General features: G+C 33.9%; 1 protein-coding gene across 2 annotated transcripts in view; it reads right to left on the bottom strand.

The window, feature by feature from the left end:
• Positions 1–1,878: 1,878 nt before the first annotated feature.
• LOC140446711 (D-2-hydroxyglutarate dehydrogenase, mitochondrial-like) overlaps positions 1,879–25,128 on the bottom strand; it is a 41,469-nt gene continuing 18,219 nt past the window's right edge. For both annotated transcript variants that reach the window (XM_072539309.1, XM_072539308.1), the window contains 3 exons: positions 20,876–21,162; positions 20,050–20,215; positions 1,879–2,152 (listed from right to left, as the gene is read on the bottom strand). In XM_072539309.1, the coding sequence (XP_072395410.1) occupies positions 1,893–2,152; positions 20,050–20,215; positions 20,876–21,162 (713 nt within the window). In that variant the 3' untranslated portion in view covers positions 1,879–1,892. The remainder of the gene's footprint in view (positions 2,153–20,049; positions 20,216–20,875; positions 21,163–25,128) is intronic.

Below are 25,128 nucleotides of genomic sequence, written 5' to 3' on the forward strand. Positions count from 1 at the left end.
ATTTAAAAAAAGAGCCGATAACGTCATCACTGTAATGTGTATATCACCTTGTATAATAAAAGTTTATTGTAAAATTTAGAATATTAAATTTAAAAATCGACGTGTTTTAGATTTTTTTAAAAAGCTTTTCATTTAGAAAATATCGAATTTATTCCATACTTTACGGACACACTGTATACATATATATATATATATATATATATATATATATATATATATATATATATATATATATATATATATTATATATATATATATATATATATATATTTCAATAGCAGTATCTCTAATGGCACTGACCATCTTCCTCCAAATTATGTTAGGAATTCTGTTCGTACATTTTTTCCTTGAATATACCTTATACGTAACATTTAAAATTTCTTTATCAACCAAATTTCACTGAAATTATTCTATGACTAATTCTTACAACTTCTACTGCGTTATCTTTCATTTTCGTATCAGCTAGTATACTTAGTATCTGAATGTTACTTTAACCTGCATACCACAAATTGTATTCATCATCTAGTTATTTCGCTTTTTGTCCTTTCCAACTAGTCTCTTGAATACAAGAAATTTTTAATCTCTTTCTTTTAAGCACATGTAATAACTCCACACGTTTGCCTGTAAAACTTCCATGATTCCAAGAACTTGCCCTAATTTTTTTTAACCTGTAATGATGTTCCCACTGATATAATCCTTACTGGGAAATCCGATTGGAGAAAGATCTTTTTATTTTTATAGCCTGAAAAGATTTTGGACATTTAATGCCTGAATGCCTTTTCTATGAGCATGATGTTCTGCACTATTTGGCCAAAACCCAACCAATGAAACCAAAGTGTACCCGCTTGCATTTTTCAGTATGGATCAGGATCCCTGCTGTAAAGGCTACATTATAAGCCAATATATTGTTGCCCATATCTCTCCACTAGGAAGCACCTAATTTACTCAGGATACATGACTCAAGGTAAGAAGATATGTAAAAAAATACAAGATGGATGCGATACAGGAATATTGGACAACATACAAACTTAAATCTTCTTCTAAAAAATGCAGAGGGCACTGTCATTTTCTATTCCACTGTTTTATAAATATAAGGTTATTGATAGGATTTTATTTCAGGACTTTTTCGCAACTCTAGTTCTCACCCTACAAAATTGTTCCATAAGCCTTATTGAGCTATCAACAATATAAAATTTTTGTTTCAGGCTACTCTTGTTGGAGTAGTAAAACTATTGTTCATCGCTATACTTTGTCTAATGATCTTCTTCACACCTTCTACTCAAAGCTTGTCTGAACATCAATGCCAGTGCGACGATGAAAAACCGTCTGCAGATTGCACAGACGGCGAATTGAATGTTGTACCAATAACACTAAACGTATAAATCAAATCCTCATTTTGAGAAACTATAATATTAGTTTGATCGAATTCTTATTCCAATGTTATCAAGACCTTCAAATACTGCACATATGTAAATAACATTAACTGAAAAAAAATCCTAAGAGAACTACCAAGAGAAGCATTATTTATTCGAGCTTCAAAACTTGAACATCTTCAAATTGTGTATGTGTGTGTGTGAGAGAGCCTTTCTATTTATTTCGATTTTCTTTATAATCTACTTCCTGTTCAGTTAGTACGATTTTTTTACTTTCTTTTGACTTGGTTTTAAATAAACCACTTCAGTATACCAGTCTAGATATTTTGAGTCACATCCCAACGTTCGCCGTTGTATCCTCGAAAACGTTGAATTTATAATCATGTGGGCAACATCGAATTGTATTCGTATTTCTACTGGTCATACAAAATGACATGTATAATAATTTATTAAACAGATAGTGAACAAACGGAACGTACTATAAAAAAACAGAAAAACCATCAAAAACAACAAAATTGATCATTTTATTTCAGGAATTACTTTATATGGATTCAGTATCATATGAGGATCGAGTATTGTTTTCAGATCTTTCATTAAGTTAACGTTGTTTCCAGATTTTACCATGTTTAAATATTTAGCTTTCATAAATCCCAGTCCGTGTTCGGCACTTATGCTTCCATTGAGAGCGAGAACTTGTTCGAAAATATGTGGTTCTGCAAGGTTCTTCAGTTTGTCACTGTATTCATCCATTACGATAGATATGTGGATATTACCGTCACCTTGAAAAAAAGAAAATTTTAAATACGTACAAAAATCTTCAATCATAATATTTTACTTTTAGATTTAATTAGATTGTACAACTGTATTTAATCTACAATAAAGCTTTTAACGGTGCTGGTGTTATATTTAAGAGACAAGTTAAAATGCAAATGTATCAATTATTTGAATTGTGTGTTGTGTGTGTGTGCGTCTGTGTGTGTGTGTGTGTGTGTGTGTGTGTGTGTGTGTGTGTGTGTGTGTGTGTGTGTGAGTGTGTGTGTGTGTGTGTGTGTGTGTGTGTGTGTGTGTTACGCTACTTTTGTGTGGTAGTCTGCATCTTTTCTCTCTCCGATGTACAGGACTGTAGAATTTTGTGGTTTTTCTTCTTACACTCGGGTGGCGGGTTATCTACAAAAAACTGAAGTGTTACTCTTACTTTGGTTATACGAATACTGCTTGTGGCTGTGCACAAGCCGAATAGATTCCTTATAAGTATCTCGTTAAGTATTAGTTACGTAACGTAAAGATATCCTGCTCCTTATTCCTTGAGCCCTTATCGGGGCGTGGTGACAATGTAAATATTATTAGCTTGCTGTCTCCATTGGCTGCAATCCCGAGCCATATGGACGGCTTCATGTAGGGATTTTTCCATCAGAGTCTTCATTTGGTCTGCCCATCGTGTTGGAGATCTTCCTCTTGGTCTTCGGTATTCTACCTTTCTTTCCACTACCAATAATTCCATGGTCTCCATCCCTCTAGTTATGTGCTAGTTAGAAACATAAACGTAAAGATATGCACACACGTTGATTAAACTAAATACAGCAGAAAACCAAATCGTGACAAATTTAATTTTATTACTGATTATACTATAACAATTTTCAATTGGAGGTGACTCATCTCCAAATTGAACTGAAACCTAACGGGAACAATGTTAAATGTCAGAAGTGAATTTTTACCGGCACTTACCGGGGTCATTTCTATTGTGAATGCTTCGCCATGTGGAAGTGAAAAGTAACATGGTTCCATAAAATTGTCCCCGTAACAATAAATCTTTATCATACCGGTGCGATTTACGAGCTAATAGTTGAATAAGTTCATTGAATACTTTAAAACATCGGTAAACTTATCAACACTTCACTGCTCTATATATTTACGTCCTTGGAAAAAGTGGGAATAAGAGAAATAGTTTATTCGTTCTGTTTCTTCATCATCAAGCGTCAATATCTGCATAGGCGTTGTGTGTTCTGTCAACAAGCAGACATGCAGAGTTGGTTAGGACAAAAAGGAATTCCATTTTCCGGGGACATGGTAAATACTGAGCTTATTAGTGTCATTTGACAGCATCGTGACAGATATCGCCAGTATGTTGTAGATATAATTACTCATGCTAAAAGCATCACCATTTTAAGACTTCCTCCTTACCATTGAGAGTTAAACCTGATAGAATTAATCTGGGCTCAAGTAAAGGGTTACGTAGGTCGTGAAAACGTGACGTAAAATTCCTGATATCTAACGTTTGTTAGAACTCGCAATGGAACAGACACGAAAAGAAGATTGGACTAATGCCGTAATTGCCAATCCCTCTTCCGACGAGTCGCTAGATTCCAAAACTTCATAAGCATAACTTAGGTAATTATTTCTTTGCTTTGTAGTTCTTCTTCTATTTAATTGGAATATAATAATTATTTTGCAAAGTACTGTATTAGGCACTCTATAATAACAATAAATTTTACTTTATTTTGTTGGACAACTATAAGATACCTATGGGTTTAATTAAGTAATAAATAAGTAAAATATTATTTTGGTACGCCCCTGCAAAGGTGATAGAATATGAGTTGGCCGCTTTAAGTGCAATGTTGCCAATTAATCACCTTCAATTGAAAATTGTTATATAGTATAGGTAGTTTATCTGACAGAGAATATTTATTGGTTGGTGGATTCCTTTTTAAACTGCTGAAAGGAAGAAGCAATTTCCCTAAAAATATACTCCCCTTGAAGATTAAGTTTTCTCAATAAATTTAATTTTTATTAGCCGGAGTGTCGAGTTTTAGTAGAACATTGATTATTATCCTACAAAACTATTGAAGAGTAAAGTTTTTTTAACGTAACAGAGGTCAGGATCCCTACTGTAAGCGCTGCCTTGACAGCCAATGTATTGTTGCTCGTATTCCACCAAAAGGAATAATTTCAAATTGAATGGGAAAAACATGAACACAATTAACAAAAAATAAATAAACAGTTTTCATCTTTTGATGCTAAGTTTAGAAACATTGCATTTTAGAAGTAATCGCAACATTATCTTAAACAAAAATATAAACAGATAGATTAAATCAGTGGTTTTCTAATTGCAGGAGCTACGTTTTTAGCGTAAAATTTTCGAAATGGACGTGTGCAGGTAAAATTATAGAGAAGTATATTGAAGAAGAACTAGAATTATTTTATTTATGTTTTATCTTCTTCTTCTCCACGAACCATAACGGAATTACCCGACATTAGCGATCACCATTGCAAAGGCTTCTCGATCTTTTGCAACATGGAATAATTCTCCTGCATTTGATATCTGGGTCCATTCACAAATATTTTTTAACCAAGTAACCTGCTTTCTTCCTACGCCCGTAAGGTCTTCTATTTTACCTTTAAGGGCCAGTTGTAGTATTCTATATCGATTTTCCTTTACTATATGTTCCAAATAAGACATTTTTCGGTATTTAACAGTGTTTAGAAATTCTCTATCTTTGTTGACCCTCCTTACTCTACCCTAATTTCTCATTAGTTTTTATTGCTGTCCAAGGTATTTTTAGCATACGTCTATGAATCCATATTTCCAATGCTTCAATTCTGTTCATGCTTGATACTTTTAGTGTCCATACTTCTGCTTTATACAAAAGTACAGACCAAATATAGCACTTTACCATTCTTTGTCTTAATTCTAAACTAAGACGATTATTGTCCAGAAATGTCTTCATTTCCAAAAAAGTAGTTTTAGTCATTGCTATTCTGCGTTTTATTTATATGTCTAGTTGGTTTATTATGACAGTTTCCAAATATTTAATTTATGTAACTTTTTCAACTTAGACTTTATTTAATTGAAGCTCTGTTTCTGGCTGTGGGTTACGATTAAAGACTAAAAATTTGGATTTGTTTGAGTTTATTATAATGCCCATTTCCTCTCTTACTTCGTGAATACGATCAAGCAGAATTTGGAGACCTTTAATATTATCTGACACAATTACTGTATCGTCTGCGTATCTATTCACATTAAGTAGTTCCCCGTTGATTTTTATTCCATATTGCTGTTTCTCAAGTGCCTTTCTAATAATTGGTATCCTAGTAATCCGAGTAAACCATCCGAGTAAACAATCCGAACATTGTTCGGATCAAAATGCAACCTTCTCTGACTCCTCGTTGTATTGAGATTTTGTCGGTGTATATATATATATATATGTTCGGAAAGATTTCCGCGATTAGTACAATTAAACTTAGAGCTAAGATTAATATTATTATAAAAATTAATATTAAACTCACCAGTCTTCCGGGTTGAACCGCGTCGATATCCATTTTGCCGAGCTTTCGACATCCTCTATGATGTCTTCTTCAGGGCTTCCGAGGTCTCAGTCTCCCGAGCCCCCAGACACTACTACACTCACTAGTCACTTCTAGTTCACTCACTAGTTCACTACTACGACTGGGACCAGGGGACAGTTCATTTATACCGTCGATGGTGACGTGGCCTAGGTGAGGGTTAGGGTTGGGATTGGCGCGAGAGTTGGCGCGAACATTTCCGACAGTGGGATTTTGATTCGAAGATGGACGGGGCGATATTTTGTTTATGAGAGGTCTCCATGTAGAAGGTAACCGTATGGCGTCATCTCTTTTATTAAGGCAATTTGGTCTTTTTTCTATTTCTATGGCTTCTCGGATAATTCTTGGTTTATAAAAGCGGATGGGGGCTGGGGGGCTGTTATGGGACAGTTTCGACCGTATCAATACACAATCAGCCCTAAACACTTTCGAATCTAAGAGTGAGACTCAGAAGCGCAAATTATTGCATCTCATTTCCGAACAAATTCCAAAAACCTCAACGCTGGAACCCACTACAGTGGTCCATAACTTTTCTGATACCCCTATTTCTGCCATTGCCACTCAAGCTTTAGCAAAAGGTTTCAATTACTCTGTTACCCCAAGTCACATTCCAATTGAGACAATCATGTGTCAAACTGAAGAAGCCATCTTCAGTTTATCTTCCGAAGATGCTGAAATAACCAGACAAGACATCTCTAGAGTTCTTAGAAACTCAAAGCCTCCTGCTCAGAACATTAGCCAATCCGAGAAAAAAGCCCTGAAAGAACTTCGGTCAAATCCAGATCTAGTCATTATTCCCACCGATAAAAGAAACGCCACCGTCATCCTAAACACTTCTTCTTACATCAATAAACTTTCAAATCTCGTTAACACTCCAGACTACAAACCAATTCCTAATAATCCAACAACCTATCTGGAGAAAACAACAAAAGCCATTATCAATAAAACCTCTCTTCCTGTTGACATAAAAAAAAATCTCTAATTCCTCGTGAAAAGTCTTCAAGAACATCTCGAATATATGGCCTCCTCAAAATTCACAAAACCAATATTCCTCTACGTCCCATTGTCAGTGCATACAACTGCCCTACACAATCATTGGCCAAGTATTTGGCCAAAACTCTACAACCTTTGGCCGAAAATGCTTCATCCTTCGTCAAAAACTCTTTTCATTTCATCGAACTTCTTAAACAATACCCTATATCACCGTCAGATATTCTAGTAAGTTTCGATATTGTCTCACTTTTTACAAACATTCCTATAGATGAAACTCTAAACATTCTGAAAACTAAGTACAGTATCCAACAAGACCACTTATCTCTCATTAAACATTGTATGTCCAACACCTATTTCATCTTCCAAAATCAATTCTACAGACAAATAAATGGTGCCCCAATGGGCTCCCCTCTATCTCCAGTGATTGCCAATATCTTTATGGAAGACTTCGAGACCCGAGCACTATCCACATCAATGCTCAAACCCACATGTTGGCTACGATATGTTGACGATACATTCGTCATTTGGCCCCATGGCAGGGATGCTTTGGTGTCTTTCCGAACCCATCTGAATGGTATACATCCTAGTATCCAGTTCACGATGGAGGTGGAAACTGATTCATCCCTACCGTTTCTCGATGTTTTCATAAAGAACCACCAATCCCAAGGTTTTCATTACTCTGTCTATCGAAAACCCACACATACCAATCGTTACTTGCATGCCAACTCTCACCACCCACCTTCACAAATTAATTCAGTCATTAATACCCTTGTATACAGATCAATACGCCTTTCCGATGATGCAAGTAGATCCGCTGAGCTTTCTTGTTTAAAACAAGCCCTCATCCAAAACGGCTACCGCGAAAATCACATCAATAGGAGCATCCACAGACATCAATCTCCCGCTCACTCTCAATCCAAAGACTCAGACCCTTATCATACGAAAGCGTTTCTTCCTTATATCAAAGGTGTCACTGACAAAATCGACAAAATTCTTAAACCAAGAGGAATAAAAACAATATTTACCCCCCAACAAAAACTTTTATCTCTTGTCCGATCAATCAAAGACAATATTCCAAATGAACAGCACGGAGTTTATGAAATTCCTTGTGCAGACTGTCCTCGATTCTATATAGGCCAAACAAATCGTAGAATTCAAAATAGGATTTATGAACATTCCATTTCTGTTCGCAATTCCGATTCAATTTCAGCTCTCGGTCAACACCATCTTCATACAGGTCACAAAATTGATTTCGAAAACCATCCTTTCCAGCCCCCATCCGCTTTTATAAACCAAGAATTATCCGAGAAGCCATAGAAATAGAAAAAAGACCAAATTGCTTAATAAAAGAGATGACGCCATACGGTTACCTTCTACATGGAGACCTCTCATAAACAAAATATCGCCCCCTCCATCTTCGAATTAAAATCCCACTGTCGGAAATGTTCGCGCCAACTCTCGCGCCAATCCCAACCCTAACCCCCACCTATGCCACGTCACCATCGACGGTATAAATGAACCGTCCCCTGGTCCCAGTCGTAGTAGTGAACTAGTGAGTGAACTAGAAGTGACTAGTGAGTGTAGTAGTGTCTGGGGGCTCGGGAGACTGAGACCTCGGAAGCCCTGAAGAAGACATCAGAGAGGATGTCGAAAGCTCGGCAAAATGGATATCGACGTGGTTCAACCCGGAAGACTGGTGAGTTTAATAATAATTTTTATAATAATATTAATCTTAGCTCTAAGTTTAATATATATATATATATATATATATATATATATATATATATATATATATATATATATATATATATAATGGTATAAACGTCACATGTTTGTTAGTTTTCTTTTAATAATTTTAATTCTATTTTAATTTCTTTCGATTGTATTTATTTATTAACTTCGCTCTTTCATTTTAGTATTTTTATTCTAAAAATAGTTGGCGCTCAACTTTTCATTAAACTTTTTATTTACTCAATATTCTGTCATAATTTGAATTTCAATTTGCATTTTCACTTAATATTGTAATTCCTGTATTCAGACCCCATTATGTTCTATGAGATAGAACATATTTCTATGCCACACTTTAATCGAAAAAGTATATCTGTCAGTGGCAACTCTGCTCTGTCATCTCACTTCGATTCTGTAGAGGTGGATCATATTTTTTATAATGTATTTTGCTTATTTAAGCAGGATTTTCAAAGTATCATTTCAATTTTATAATAAATATGATTAATTAATATCTTGGTTTATTTGTCCTAGCCAAACTTATTTTTCAGATTTACCTCGAAGCTAAGACGTTCTCACACCTGAGAGACCGAGCTACACGAGGCCTAACAATTGGCTCCAAAAAAAAAGTTGTGTGTTTATTGTTCTTTATTGTTCTACATTGACTCCCAACTTTCAGAGGTAGTTGTATTGTTACCCATTGGCACCTACCATTTATGATGGGTCGCTAGATGGTTACACATTGGCTCCCAACGCCTAAAACTTGATCTTGATGGTTACAAGTTCTCTACTAAAAACTACTACTATGTTTTTTAGCATCTGCATTAATTTTACATGCTGTACTTTATCGAATGCCTTTTCAAAGTCCACGAAGTATGCAAATTTATTTTTTGTTTGATCACGGGATTTTTATAATAGGATTATTAGCGAAAAAAAGTGCCTTCCTACTTCACCCAGCATTATTAAAACCAAATTGGATACCTTCGAAATCTTCTTCGTATTTGCGTCTCATTCTGCTGTGGAGTATTCTTAGGAAAATTTTAAGAGTGTGGCTATTATTCGATATTCTGAGCATTTTCTAGTATTATATTTTTTAGGTATTGCGACAAAGATGGACTTGAGCCCAGTCTACGGGAATCAATCCAGTGTTGGTGTATCATCTGGACCACAAGTTTTAGTACAATTTAGTACAATTTTGTATGGTTCGATAATAGAGAAGATATGGGAATTTCAAATAAAAGATGGCGGCCAGTTGAATGGCTGGTATGTGGCGTTGAGGCCGTAGAAGTAGCCTCTGGAGATGTGGGGGGTGATGTACAAGAAATATAAGTATGAAAGAAGTACACCCTGTCGTGATATGGTTGAAAAGAGGGTGAGAAGTAGAAAATACGTGTTTGTTGCAATGAAACATTTGCTGGCAGAGTTGGTTAGGTGGCGTTGGGGCCTGTGTACAAGAAAGCTTCCCCTGACGCCAGAGGGTGTGTGTGTGTGTGTGTTAGAAATGGTAAATCAGAAGAAGAAGCGGTGAAAAGATGAGTAAAAGAAATTGTATGGTGTTATGTAGATATTTAGTAACAAAATATGATAAATGGGGAAATTAGGCAATGCAGATACATCATATATATATGTATATATATATATATATATATATATATATATATATATATATATATATATATATATATATATATATATATAGAGAAAAGGAGTACGACCGTCAATCCAATATAAACTAAGGTACACTCGAAGAGTGGTGGGTTTTTCGGTCAAAGTGGAGAAATAAAAGACAAAGACGATGGCTACTTCATCTATTTATTGAAGACGTTTCGCTTTCTGCTCAGAAAGCATCATCAGTTCATCTAAAAAGAACAATATGAAACCAAACATCCATAGAGAAGTTATAACCAAAGTGTGTTACCTTACAAAGACATGTAGCAGTCAGTGATGTTAAAAATATGAAAAAGCTTACAAAGCTGGACATTCAGAGTTAACGTTGTATATAACAATTAATTGAAACTAGGTAAAGTTTGCAATTTGACAAAATTAGCACAGCAAAAGAACATGTGATAAAAATACATGTATATATAAAAAAAATTTTATAAAAACTTAGTAAAAAACATTAAGGTTTATTTTAGAGTGTAAAGAACTAGAAAGATCATTAGATTGCACTTCCAACAAATTTATTTAAGAATTATATTTTAATTTTAACTTTAGGTAACATTATAAGTTATTAAAGATTAATAGTAATAAAGAAAAAAATGAAGTTACCAGTCTTTAGCTTACTGAGGCTCGTTGGTAAATGAATTTAAAAGTTTGACACCCACGCACAACAACGTGAGTAGAAGTGGCCTTGAAGTCACAATGACATAAACAGCAAGGCAAGCTACCAACCTCTATGTATTAAGGCGGTATATTCAAAGAATGTGATAAATTTGGTTGACAACTTGTCGTTAAAAAACCAAGCAGTGAAAGGAAAAGGTGGTTAAGATCACCATTTAACCCTACAGTGATTGATCTGTCAACAAAGAACAAAGCAAGAGAAGTCAATCCAATATATCATATATTATAATATTGTGACGTCACTAGTTAGCCAGCTAACAGGTGAAGATTAATAAAAATTTCCACAGTCCAAAGGTTCAAACATTAAGGACCGTAATGAAAAGGATTCTATGAATCAGATTCAATTTAAAGTTTTATCAAACAAGTTCATCAAAAAGAACAATTACTTAATTATGTAAAAGTGATATTGACAAATATTAATAAAAAGTAAGTTGATAAATCTTAATTAAAGAAGGAATAATTTATTTATATTTTATTTTTATTTTTATTTAAATTTATTATAAGAAAATGTGATAAAGAAAACCCCAAAATGGGACAAAATTTAAGTAAACAACATATCAAGCCTAATTCTGTAAAATTAATGCATGATAAATTTGGCTCAAATTACTAATGTCCGTTCTCTTATTAAGAGTATTAGGATGTTTTAATATTGCACACATTTCTAAAAACTGTCTTTTAACGAGATTGCGTTCAGTGCCAAGAATTTTAACTTCATTAAAGTTTACTTCATGCTTAGTGTTAATGGCATGTTGGGCGAGAGCACAAGTATGCTTAGATAAATTGATGTCACTGCGGTGTGTCGTAAGACGCCCTCTCAGTGATCTCCCAGTCTGACCGATGTAACATGAGTCACACTCAGCACAAGGTATATGATATATTACATTCACTTGTTCCAGAAGGGACAGAGGTGTTTTAGTTTTAGAGAACAAATTCCTGACAGTCTTAGCATTCTTAATAGCAATTTTAACAGGTACGTTATTATGTTTGTACAGTTTAACGAGTTTCTCAGTAACTTGAGGAAAATAAGGTAAAGAGGAGTAATGGGTAGTTGGATTCCCAAGTACAGTATTAGGCAGAACAGTGTTATTAATTGAATTATTTGATATCATTCTAAGTTGGTCACCATTGGGTATATCATTTAAAGAAGAACCATAGCTTTGAGCGAAAAGGTATTTATTAATAAGAGAGGATGGATAGGAATTCTCAATCAAAATATTTTTAAGTAATTGAAAGGATTCCCTTCGATTAATCGGATGTATCAGTCTATTTAGCCTGCAGCTTAAAGCTTTAATAAGGTTTAATTTATATTTAAAGGGATGACAAGAATGGTAGTTGAGAAACCTATTAGAGGCCATTGGTTTCCTGTACCAACTTGTAGTAAGGGTGTTATCTCCCATTCTAATGACACGCATGTCTAAGAAGGGAATACTATTTGTGTTGGAGTCCTCAAGTTCAACAGTGAACTGTAAATGAGGATCAAACTCATTGAATAAAGACAAGGTGGCCTGAATCTTGTCTGGAGGTAAGGCTAGTAATAAGTAATCAACATACCGTTTAATAAAAGGGATTTGGAAATCTAAAAGACCCAGACGGTCAGATACTAAATCATCCAGTACATAATTAACTAGGATGGGAGAGATTGAGGAACCCATAGGTGTCCCAAAAATTTGAAGGTAATATTTGTCGTTGAAGACCAAAAAATTAATGTCAAATGTTAATTGTAAAAGTTCTGCAAAAACATCCCAGGATACAGGACAGTTTGGTTGGATGGAGTTCCAGTGATTTCTTAGGGAGGTAATAACGCTCGAAAGAGGTAAATTAGTGAAAAGAGATACCACATCAAAACTCAATAAAATGTAGCCTTGTGGAAGTTCAAAATTATTAATAAATTCACTAAAGTGAAAAGAATCAACAATATTAAAGTTGTTATTATAGTTATAAGATTTAGATAAGATGTCAGTTAAAAATTTTGCAATATTAGTATTTGGTGAATTAATGGAGGAAACAATTGGCCTCATGCTCAATGTGGGCTTATGTATTTTAGGTAGACAATAAAATCTGGGAGCATATCCATCATAATTATGTAAAAATTTTGCAAGTGGTTGATCTATGATCTTAATATTTTTTAAGTGTGTAATGAATTTATTTATTTTATTTGTAAATTTAGAGCAAGGGTTGGTAGAGAGAGGTTGATAGTATCTATCATCATCTAACAACGATTGGCTAAGATTAAGATATTGATCTCTATCCATGAGGACAGTAGCATTCCCTTTATCACTAGTAAGGACGAGAAGATTAGGGTGAGTTTTTAAAAACGATACCGTCTCCCTGTAAATCTTATCCTACTCCGATATGGGTTGTCTAGGGCGATTAGAAAAGTTCAACAGAATATTATTGGAAGAAGACCCAAGAGATAAAAGGTCAGAATTGTCAGCATGTGACAAAATATTTTCCACATCTGCTAAAATTCTACTAACAGAATAATCTCTGAAAGTTGGCTGTAAGCCAAATTTGGGGCCCAAGGATAACAATTTGAGAATGTCCTGAGGAACCTCAGTACTAGATAGATTTTTAATCCACTTAGGATTAAATGGAATTTTTTTAAACTGGGGAGTGTCTAAGTTATTAAGCTTCTTACGAAGGTGTGCCATGGATTTATGATATACAAAATTAAATTTCTTATGTAAAGATGACTCAAAAATGTCCAACAAATTGTCAGGAAGGTGATTATCCAGAAAAGAAGTTACATTATTGATTTGAGAAATAATAAATTTAATATCAGTGTGAACCTTAGAAATATGGAAATTAAGTAATCGTGCCCTCACCTGTCTGTTTAACGCTTGGCTTCTGCGGTAAAGGGTGTCATTGGTGGAGCCTGATGTTGAAGTGAGTATGTTGGAAGTGGTGTCTATGATAAATCTTGGGATCTTCTTAGTTCTCCTACACTCCAAAAGGAAAGTTCTTCTAGCTTCTGCTGTGGCTAGTTTCTCTGTTAGGTTCGTCCATCTCTTCAGCTTCATCACTACTGGTTCTCCATGGATGCGCCTGGTGGTGGCATAAAACCCCTCTGTAACAGAAAACATCGAGAAAAGGAGTACGACCGTCAATCCAATATAAACTAAGGTACACTCGAAGAGTGGTGGGTTTTTCGGTCAAAGTGGAGAAATAAAAGACAAAGACGATGGCTACTTCATCTATTTATTGAAGACGTTTCGCTTACATGTCTTTGTAAGATAACACACTTTGGTTATAACTTCTCTATGGATGTTTGGTTTCATATTGTTCTTTTTAGATGAACTGATGATGCTTTCTGAGCAGAGCTTCTTTTCTGGATAATCACCTTCCTGACAATTTGTTGGACATTTTTGAGTCATCTTTACATAAGAAATTTAATTTTGTATATCATAAATCCATGGCACACCTTCGTAAGAAGCTTAATAACTTAGACACTCCCCAGTTTAAAAAAATTCCATTTAATCCTAAGTGGATTAAAAATCTATCTAGTACTGAGGTTCCTCAGGACATTCTCAAATTGTTATCCTTGGGCCCCAAATTTGGCTTACAGCCAACTTTCAGAGATTATTCTGTTAGTAGAATTTTAGCAGATGTGGAAAATATTTTGTCACATGCTGACAATTCTGACCTTTTATCTCTTGGGTCTTCTTCCAATAATATTCTGTTGAACTTTTCTAATCGCCCTAGACAACCCATATCGGAGTAGGATAAGATTTACAGGGAGACGGTATCGTTTTTAAAAACTCACCCTAATCTTCTCGTCCTTACTAGTGATAAAGGGAATGCTACTGTCCTCATGGATAGAGATCAATATCTTAATCTTAGCCAATCGTTGTTAGATGATGATAGATACTATCAACCTCTCTCTACCAACCCTTGCTCTAAATTTACAAATAAAATAAATAAATTCATTACACACTTAAAAAATATTAAGATCATAGATCAACCACTTGCAAAATTTTTACATAATTATGATGGATATGCTCCCAGATTTTATTGTCTACCTAAAATACATAAGCCCACATTGAGCATGAGGCCAATTGTTTCCTCCATTAATTCACCAAATACTAATATTGCAAAATTTTTAACTGACATCTTATCTAAATCTTATAACTATAATAACAACTTTAATATTGTTGATTCTTTTCACTTTAGTGAATTTATTAATAATTTTGAACTTCCACAAGGCTACATTTTATTGAGTTTTGATGTGGTATCTCTTTTCACTAATTTACCTCTTTCGAGCGTTATTACCTCCCTAAGAAATCACTGAAACTCCATCCAACCAAACTGTCCTGTATCCTGGGATGTTTTTGCAGAACTTTTACAATTAACATTTGACACTAATTTTTTGGTCTTCAACGACAAATATTACCTTCAAATTTTTGGGACACCTATGGGTTCCTCAATCTCTCCCATCCTAGTTAATTATGTACTGGATGATTTAGTATCTGACCGTCTGGGTCTTTTAGATTTCCAAATCCCTTTTATTAAACGGTATGTTGATGACTTATTACTAGCCTTACCTCCAGACAAGATTCAGGCCACCTTGTCTTTATTCAATGAGTTTGATCCTCATTTACAGTTCACTGTTGAACTTGAGGACTCCAACACAAATAGTATTCCCTTCTTAGACATGCGTGTCATTAGAATGGGAGATAACACCCTTACTACAAGTTGGTACAGGAAACCAATGGCCTCTAATAGGTTTCTCAACTACCATTCTTGTCATCCCTTTAAATATAAATTAAACCTTATTAAAGCTTTAAGCTGCAGGCTAAATAGACTGATACATCCGATTAATCGAAGGGAATCCTTTCAATTACTTAAAAATATTTTGATTGAGAATTCCTATCCATCCTCTCTTATTAATAAATACCTTTTCGCTCAAAGCTATGGTTCTTCTTTAAATGATATACCCAATGGTGACCAACTTAGAATGATATCAAATAATTCAATTAATAACACTGTTCTGCCTAATACTGTACTTGGGAATCCAACTACCCATTACTCCTCTTTACCTTATTTTCCTCAAGTTACTGAGAAACTCGTTAAACTGTACAAACATAATAACGTACCTGTTAAAATTGCTATTAAGAATGCTAAGACTGTCAGGAATTTGTTCTCTAAAACTAAAACACCTCTGTCCCTTCTGGAACAAGTGAATGTAATATATCATATACCTTGTGCTGAGTGTGACTCATGTTACATCGGTCAGACTGGGAGATCACTGAGAGGGCGTCTTACGACACACCGCAGTGACATCAATTTATCTAAGCATACTTGTGCTCTCGCCCAACATGCCATTAACACTAAGCATGAAGTAAACTTTAATGAAGTTAAAATTCTTGGCACTGAACGCAATCTCGTTAAAAGACAGTTTTTAGAAATGTGTGCAATATTAAAACATCCTAATACTCTTAATAAGAGAACGGACATTAGTAATTTGAGCCAAATTTATCATGCATTAATTTTACAGAATTAGGCTTGATATGTTGTTTACTTAAATTTTGTCCCATTTTGGGGTTTTCTTTATCACATTTTCTTATAATAAATTTAAATAAAAATAAAAATAAAATATAAATAAATTATTCCTTCTTTAATTAAGATTTATCAACTTACTTTTTATTAATATTTGTCAATATCACTTTTACATAATTAAGTAATTGTTCTTTTTGATGAACTTGTTTGATAAAACTTTAAATTGAATCTGATTCATAGAATCCTTTTCATTACGGTCCTTAATGTTTGAACCTTTGGACTGTGGAAATTTTTATTAATCTTCACCTGTTAGCTGGCTAACTAGTGACGTCACAATATTATAATATATGATATATTGGATTGACTTCTCTTGCTTTGTTCTTTGTTGACAGATCAATCACTGTAGGGTTAAATGGTGATCTTAACCACCTTTTCCTTTCACTGCTTGGTTTTTTAACGACAAGTTGTCAACCAAATTTATCACATTCTTTGAATATACCGCCTTAATACATAGAGGTTGGTAGCTTGCCTTGCTGTTTATGTCATTGTGACTTCAAGGCCACTTCTACTCACGTTGTTGTGCGTGGGTGTCAAACTTTTAAATTCATTTACCAATAAAAGACAAAGAAGGTGGCTACTTCATCTATTTATTGAAGACGTTTCGCTTTCTGCTCAGAAAGCATCATCAGTTCATCTAAAAAGAACAATATGAAACCAAACATCCATAGAGAAGTTACAACAAAAGTGTGTTACCTTACAAAGACATGTAGCAGTCAATGATGTTAAAAATATGAAAAAGCTTACGAAACTGGACATTCAGAGTTAACGTTGTATAAAACAATTGTTTTATAGCAACAAATAGTTGTTAGCTAAAAAGCAACGATTATATTATTAATTATACAATAAACGCAATCATTTTCTCCGCATTCTAAAACTGTATATGCATTAACGCATCATTGTAATGTGAGTGTATGCGGTTGATGGTTTAAATTGCAAAACATTCGTTTCTTTATATGAATAAAATGAAATTTTATTTAATCCTAGTTGCTTTTTGGCTTGCTAATAACCGATATATACGACGTATCTGTATTGCCTAATTTCCCCATTTATCATATTTTGTTACTAAATATCTACATAACACCATACAATTTCCTCCAATTTCCACCAATCATATTTTCACTTCTTCTTCTTCTTATTTACCATTTCGAACTCACACACACACACCCTCTGGCGTCAGGGGAGGCTTTCTTGTACATCTACACAGGCCCCAACGCCACCTAACCAACTCTGCCAGCAAAATTATTTATTGCAACAAACACGTATTTTTTACTTCCCACCCTCTTTTCAACCCTATCACGACAGGGTGTACTTCTTTCATACTTATATTTCTTGTAGATCACCCCCCACATCCCCTGGCCGCCATCTTTTATTTGAAATTCCCATATTTCCTCTACTTTCGATAATATTATTTCTGTCATCTTCAAATATCTCTGATATATACAGTTGCCCATCTCTTCTTATTTTGTTGTAATTTACAATAATTTTGTTGTTGTCAACTAGTACAGAGGGAACTAAATATATTGCTTATTTCTTTTACTTATTTGTGCACATTAAATAAATCGTGCCTAGATATCACATCCCCCAGTTCGTCGCACCTTTCTCTCATCCATTTTTCTTTGGCTAATCTATCTCCTCCCTTTTGATTCTCCTCTGTAGATGTCTATTCAATTCAAATCAATTTCAAGATGTCTTCTGTCATCCATTTATTTTTCTTGATTAAATTACTTCCATAATCATTGTTTGTACATATTTTTAAGGTCAGGACGTCTTTGTGAGCAGGCCAAGATCCACAACGGATTGTCGAGCCACTTATGATGATGATGAATCATTGTTTGTGGAGATTTCGGTAACTTGGTTTTTAAATTTATTCCGTAGTTCCTTTGGATCTTCCAGCTATTTTTCTTCTTCTTCTTCTTATGTAGACATGACTCTGTCTGTTTTTCAATGTGCCTCCAGTAAGTTGTCGTTCCATAGTTTTCGTGATCATCATCCTATTGGGGAACCGTCTCTTGCTATTTTTACTACTCTATTTGTTGTCATTCGGCTTATATGATCATTCCATTCTACTCTTCTATTTCTTACCTAGCCCTTAATGTTCTCAACCTTGTATCTAAGTCGTATATCTGTACTTCTAACTCTGTCCCATAGTGTTTTATCATCAATTTTTCTATGTTTGTACCTCTGCTTTTATAACATTCTTTTTGTCATTTCTGTGTCAGGTCGTGTTTCTGCCGCGTACGTCATTATTGGTCTGATGACTATTGCTTTCCGATGTTCTTTATTCTATTGTTAAATCTTATTGTTATCTTTTATGCTTATATGGTCAATTAATTAAGTATATCGATTTTTGGTTTTTGTCGTTGGATTAGCTTAAACCTTAGTTTCATATCAGCCACAAAATTGGAGATCACATCCAGTGTATGCTCCTGGAAATGTAGTGACTTTTGACGGGATTTCGGAAGCGCTCACTTCTTCTTCTTATTATGCTGTCGTTTAACGAAAGTTGGCAATCACTTCTTTAAACTCTTTCCTATTTTTTGCAACGTGAAATATCTGTTTAACATTGAGGTTAGTCCAATCTTGGATATTCTTCAGCCAAGATTTCGTCTTTCTTCCCAAGTCTTTTCTTCTCTCTACTCTTCTTTTAACGATGACGTGTAGCAGACAGTATTTATCGTTTCGAAATATGTTGCCCAGATACGATTCTTATTTTTAATTGTGTTCATAATTTTTTTGACCTGTCCAATTCATTTTAATACTTCTTCGTTTGAAACTTTTGCAGTCCAAGAAATTTTAAGAATATAGCTGTATACCAACATTTCTAATGCCTCTATTTTTTTACGGATTGAGCTTTTAGAGTCCAAGCTTCTACTCCATATAGTATTTGCGACCATACATAGCATTCGACAAACTTCAATCTGATAGCCATACTCAATTTCTTATTTTTAAACATTGACTTGTATTTTATAAATCCTTTTCAATTCTGACCTTTATCTCCTCATCTTGATCTAACTGTGAGTTTATAATTATTGCTGCGAAGTATTTATACTTGTCAACCCCCTTTTTAACGGTTTACTCTCCAATTTCAGATGTATGTTCTCAACAGGGGTTTTCGAGATCACCATGTATTTGGTTTCATCTATATTCATTGTTAGTCCCATCTTTTTGTGTTCTCTATTAATAATTTCTACAAGAATTTGTAAATCGTGTATATTTTCTGCCATAATTGCGGTGCTTACGAACGCTCACTTACAAGTAGATAATCAATTTGATTTCTTAAAGACTCAGGGTTGCTGCCATCATTAAATGGGATTTTCCAAGTATATAGTCATCACTTGGATAGTTTATACCAGGTGTTTACAATGTCGTTATCTTTACAAAATTCATACAATCTCTGTCTTCGATCGTTAGGCTGTCCAAGACCTATTATTTTATGTATGTTTTGTATTCTTTTTGATTCCTTAAGGTATAAACAAACTACCACTCCGATCTCTTTATGTTCATGGATCGACATCATTTCCTTCAGTTCGTATTCGCGTTGCAGTTTCTATCGTCCGAAATATTCAAAATGTTTAAATTTATCAATGTCAGTGCAGGTTGGCACGGGAAGCAGAGTAAGGATACTAATGTAAATAGGTTTTTTGTTTATCTTGTAAAAATATTTTACGCGATCGAGTGAATATCGAGAACAGACTGATAGAGTGTTTAGACCCTTACCTACCTAAATGACCGTATCCAAACACTTTTTCGCATTTACTGCCCATCCTTTTCTTCATAATATCTACGATGGTGTAGTAATGTTGTAAGGGCAACGAAATATCGTAATAAAAGACAGAACCACAATGCTGGTATCCAGTGGAGACGTTATCTCTTATTGACCATATATCCTAAGAAATACCAAACAATTATTTTTTTAAATTACTAAATTAAACATATCAAAATAATAAACATTTCACTAAACTCAAATAATTCGACCAGCTTGATTGGACAGAAAATAATTAAAAGGGTAGAGATTGGTGTACATGAAGAGAAATATAATGGAAACACTAAAGGTGAAGAAATAAAGTTCCCACTGAGGAAAAATTGGAAGAACTTAACTATTCTTGGTGGAAAATGGAAAAAAATGGATGAATAATTGTTCTTCTTCTTTAGAAGAGTATTCTTCTTCTTTTAGTAGCCTGTCCGATTATCGAACGTTGGTGATCATATTGGCCATATGTACGTTCAAGCTACATAAAAAAGTTAAAGCTGCCTGAGGTTTCTATATGCTTAAGAAAACTGAATGCATAATAGACAATTAAGGAAAGCCAGTAATACTATAAAAGAAAATTCACACCTGGGGGGAAAAACGAATTAAACTACTTTGAATTTATATATTATGAGACATGATGGGAGATGTGGTTTACTTAAGTTAGATATTAAAGTTAAAGTGTTTGATAAGAGAGGCCCGGAAAGATGACATATCTCGTGGCTCCATTGATCCACAAAAAATGGGCAACACAAGAAGAAAGAATACAATGAATAGCATATGTTAAGTAAATACTTACTTCCGCTTGTTTAGCGTCACTAGCCACAACTCCGTTCAAAACTAATCCCTTTGTCAAAATCTTCTCGAAAAACATGTTAAGCTTATGCTGATCGTGTTCTTCGTTACTACCGGAAGTTTCGACCATAAGATAAAACGGATATTCTCCAATTGGAGATGTTTGTTGATTTTTTTCAGATATAAATTGCATAGTTGTTGAATCCATGACTTCAATCGCCGATAGTATTTCCCCTAAAGATTCTTTAAGTAGTTTGTAGGTTTTTAAAACTTTTGAAAAATTTTGTAGACCTGAAATTACACATTTTATTATTAAGATTATTAATTAAAAACATTAAGATAAAAAGAAAACATGAGATCATAGAATCAATAGAAATAAAAAAAAATTCTAAGAATCTGAGCCAAAGAGATGCTGCTCAAACAACATGGAAAAGGGTATTAAAGAAAAAACAAAAATAAATCAGGCAACAAGACCGCCGAGTACGACCCATCCTACCTATAATCGCACAGGGACAATTACAAGAAGAGTTGCCAAAACCTTTCGAGAGAAGAGAGAAGAAGAGAAGAACGCCAATATCGACTATATAAGTAACCATGGTACAATGAACACAAGGTATGATATTGCGCATGACATTTGACATCTGAACCAGACGTGTGACGTAGCAAAGATCCCTTGGACCCATTATTTGTAATGATAGATTAACGACTTTTTTTGACATTGTAGCAGTTTACAGCATAAGTTAAAGCATTATGGTATCTTGAAAAGTATATGTGGTGTTTAGTTACTGTTTAGTTTATTATAGTGTACACTAGTTTTTTTTTTGTAAAACTTGTAAATCTTACCTCTGCCATGTTGTGATATTTTTGAATGTTTGTTATTTGTTAAAAATAGGTGCTTTCAAAAACATTTGGATAAACTGAGTGATGTGCATAGTTATGCAACTAGAAATAACTCCAATATAAATATATATATATATATATATATATATATATATATATATATATTTTATTTTGTAGTTTAACGAAGACCTAGAACTCGACCTAGATCAAGATATAAGTTTAAAGTTTTATAACATGTTACTGTAAAATTTCTTGGTATTCTTATCGACAGCAAACTGAAATGGTCCCTTCATATCGATTTGTTAAGTAAGAAACTAGCCTCAGCCTGCTATGCAATAAGATCTGCTTCGAAAAAAGTCGATTTAGCATCTTCCAAAATAACATATTTTTCTTTGTTTAAGTCTCATCTTCGATATGATTTTCCTTTTTTGGGGTTCTAGTACAGCTGCTTAATCTGATGTTATTTTTAAATTAAAGAGATTAATTCAGAGAATATCACTTTCTGCTTCAAACATACAAAACAATGGAGTAAAATAACATACGAAACAGACATACAAAACAATGGAGTAAAATAACAGTAAGTGAAATGTACTATAGCTTTGTCAATTTTGATGGCGCAAGTAAAATAACTACGGCTGGTAGACTATTGGTCTAAAGATTCTTTGTTGTCGACACCGATATTTTCACAAATTTTTACGCGAGACCGTTATTTATTGATTCAACGAAATTTGCATTTTGTCGACAATAACGACGATACTAAGAAAAACGATAAACTACATAAAATAAGATTAGTTGTATATCATCTTCTGAAAGCATACAAAGACGTGTTTTACCCATTCGAAAATTTATGCATTGATGAAAGTTTGATGTTGTTCAAAGGAAGACTAAGCTTCAAACAATACATACCTTCGAAAAGACATAGATTTGGAGTAAAATTTTTTGTTTTATGTGACTGTGAGATTGGATACATATTAAATTTTTATATATATATTGTGGGGCTGGAAGTAATATACCAGAAGAGGCTAATAATGTCGGTAAATCCGGAAATGTTGTTCTTGCTTTCATGAAAGATTACCTAAATGCTGGCCATACTCTATATACTGATAACTGGTATACCAGTCCAAATTTATATAACTTACTATGGTCAAAAAGACAAATGCATGTGGCACTGTAAAGAGTAATAGAAAAAACATGCCTTTTATGACACAAAAACTAATTCGGGGCGAGATAGAAGCCTTTACATCAAAAAATTTACTTGCGCTCAAATGGCAAGACAACCGCGAAGTTCGTATGTTGAGTACATTTCATAAACCAAATATTGTTGCTACGGAAAAAAAGGATCATGCTGACAATATTATATCAAAACCTCAGGTAGTAGTTGACTATAATAGTAACATGGGTGCTGTAGATCGTACAGACATGTTACTAAGTTCGATCGAGTCTGGACGAAAAACCATTAAGTGGTACAAAAAAGTATTTTTTCGACTTCTTGATATGTCTATTCTAAATGCGCACGCTGTTTACAAAATGAAAACGTTATCTAAATATCATTGGCAGATTTTCACCTTACATTGACACGAGAAATTCTAGAAAAATTTCATATACCCAAGCCAAGGCAATCCACTAAAACTAAGGACCATCAAGATTCTCCTTTGCGACTCATTGAGAGGCACTTCCCATCACGCTTGGAAACGACTAATCAAAATAAGCAAACCAGAAGAAGATGGCTCGTTTGCAGTAAAAAAAAGTACGCAAATAAACAATCTATTGTTGCCAACAGTATAAGGTTCCTCTTTGTGTGGTACCTTGTTTTAAAAACTACCATAATAAAAATATATACTGGGTCTAAACTTCTGCTATTCTAATATAGAATTATATGTTTTAGTTTTTTTGAATATTTTCTTTGATTTATATGCATTTTTATAAATAATTCATAACACATTTATCTACTGTACTTGTTTTTTCAATTTTACACTTACGAATTTGTTTACCACAAAAGTCGGGAAACGCATATATGCGCGCAAGTGTTAAACGGGAAGCGCATTGAAGCGCAATGCACAAAAACTCCCGTATCTGAGGCACGGCACGTTGAAAAACTGCCGTCGTGAAAGGGTTAAATTGCTCCATAGTAGTCATACCAATATTTAGGTTCTTCAGCTATTCGGCAATGAAGTTTGAAAAGGACGAAAACCTTTGACCTTGTTTAGGGTTAAGTATTAAATGTGAACATATAGAATAGTGCTTAAAATTGTGCGTGTTAGTGAAAAAACGTATTGGTTTAAAGTCTAAACGAAGGCCATTTTGGAATAAATGCCTGTTAGTTATTTACTTTTAGTTATTTATTACACATTTAGTTAAAAACAAAACGTTCATGCTCATGCGAAAATTTTAATATGTTTGTGAGATCTAAATGTTTCTCAAACTGTCAAAAAAAATTGATTTCATCTCTGGTTTACATAATATACACGACTTCTTGGTTAATTCGCGAACCGAATAAATTTTGAAACACTCGCTCTCTGCTTTAATAGAATTATATCTACTATATACGAATAAACTAAGACCACAGTAAAAAAACCAACAGCACGTGTATCTACTATACAGAGTGGCCCAAAAGTCTGGAAACGGCCAATTATCTCGTAAATTTCTAGTCATAATTGTACAAAATTTGAGGTACACCTATTTTGGGATACGGAGATTACATATTTGATATTTGCAATGGTGCCAGATTTGCCGTTGCTCTTATATTATTATTAACTTTGGTTTTTCAAATTCATCAGCCAGTATATTCAGTCATTATTGGAATCTCCTATTCAATACGACTTCAACCTTATGTAACCCTTATGATTTTATGTAGTCTGGAAGGTCTTAATACATAAAACAGAAGTCTGGCAACGCCTTATTGACTCAATAAATTTTTTAATACTAACTATTTTAAATGACATTAAAACGTAACAATTGATAGATAACAATATTTTTTAACATAATGGTAACTTTATCAAGTGTTTAAAATGTGTCCGAATGCGTCTACAACATTTCTCCATGATTGTCTAGAAATTATTCGAGATTCATCGATAATTCGTTGCCTTAGCTCTGCAAGACTTGCTGGTTTAGTTTTGTAAACTGAATTTTTCAAGTATCCCCAATAAAAATAATCTTTAGGAATGAAATCGGGTGACTGTGGAGGCCATTCAATTCTACCTCGTCTACCAACCCATCGTCCGGTAAATATCTCATCTAAATAACACCGAACATTTACACCAATGAGTTGCAGCTCCATCTTGCTGAAACCATATCGGATTAAAATTGGCCCCAAACAAGTTTCTCAGTATAGGTACAATTTCATTTCCAAGTAATATTTCTTAACTATCTGACGTTAAATTTCCTTCAATAAAAAATCGCCCAATTAACTGAGTACCT

Source organism: Diabrotica undecimpunctata, chromosome 7 (assembly GCF_040954645.1).
Source record: "Diabrotica undecimpunctata isolate CICGRU chromosome 7, icDiaUnde3, whole genome shotgun sequence".
NCBI classification, from domain to species: Eukaryota; Metazoa; Arthropoda; class Insecta; order Coleoptera; family Chrysomelidae; genus Diabrotica; species Diabrotica undecimpunctata.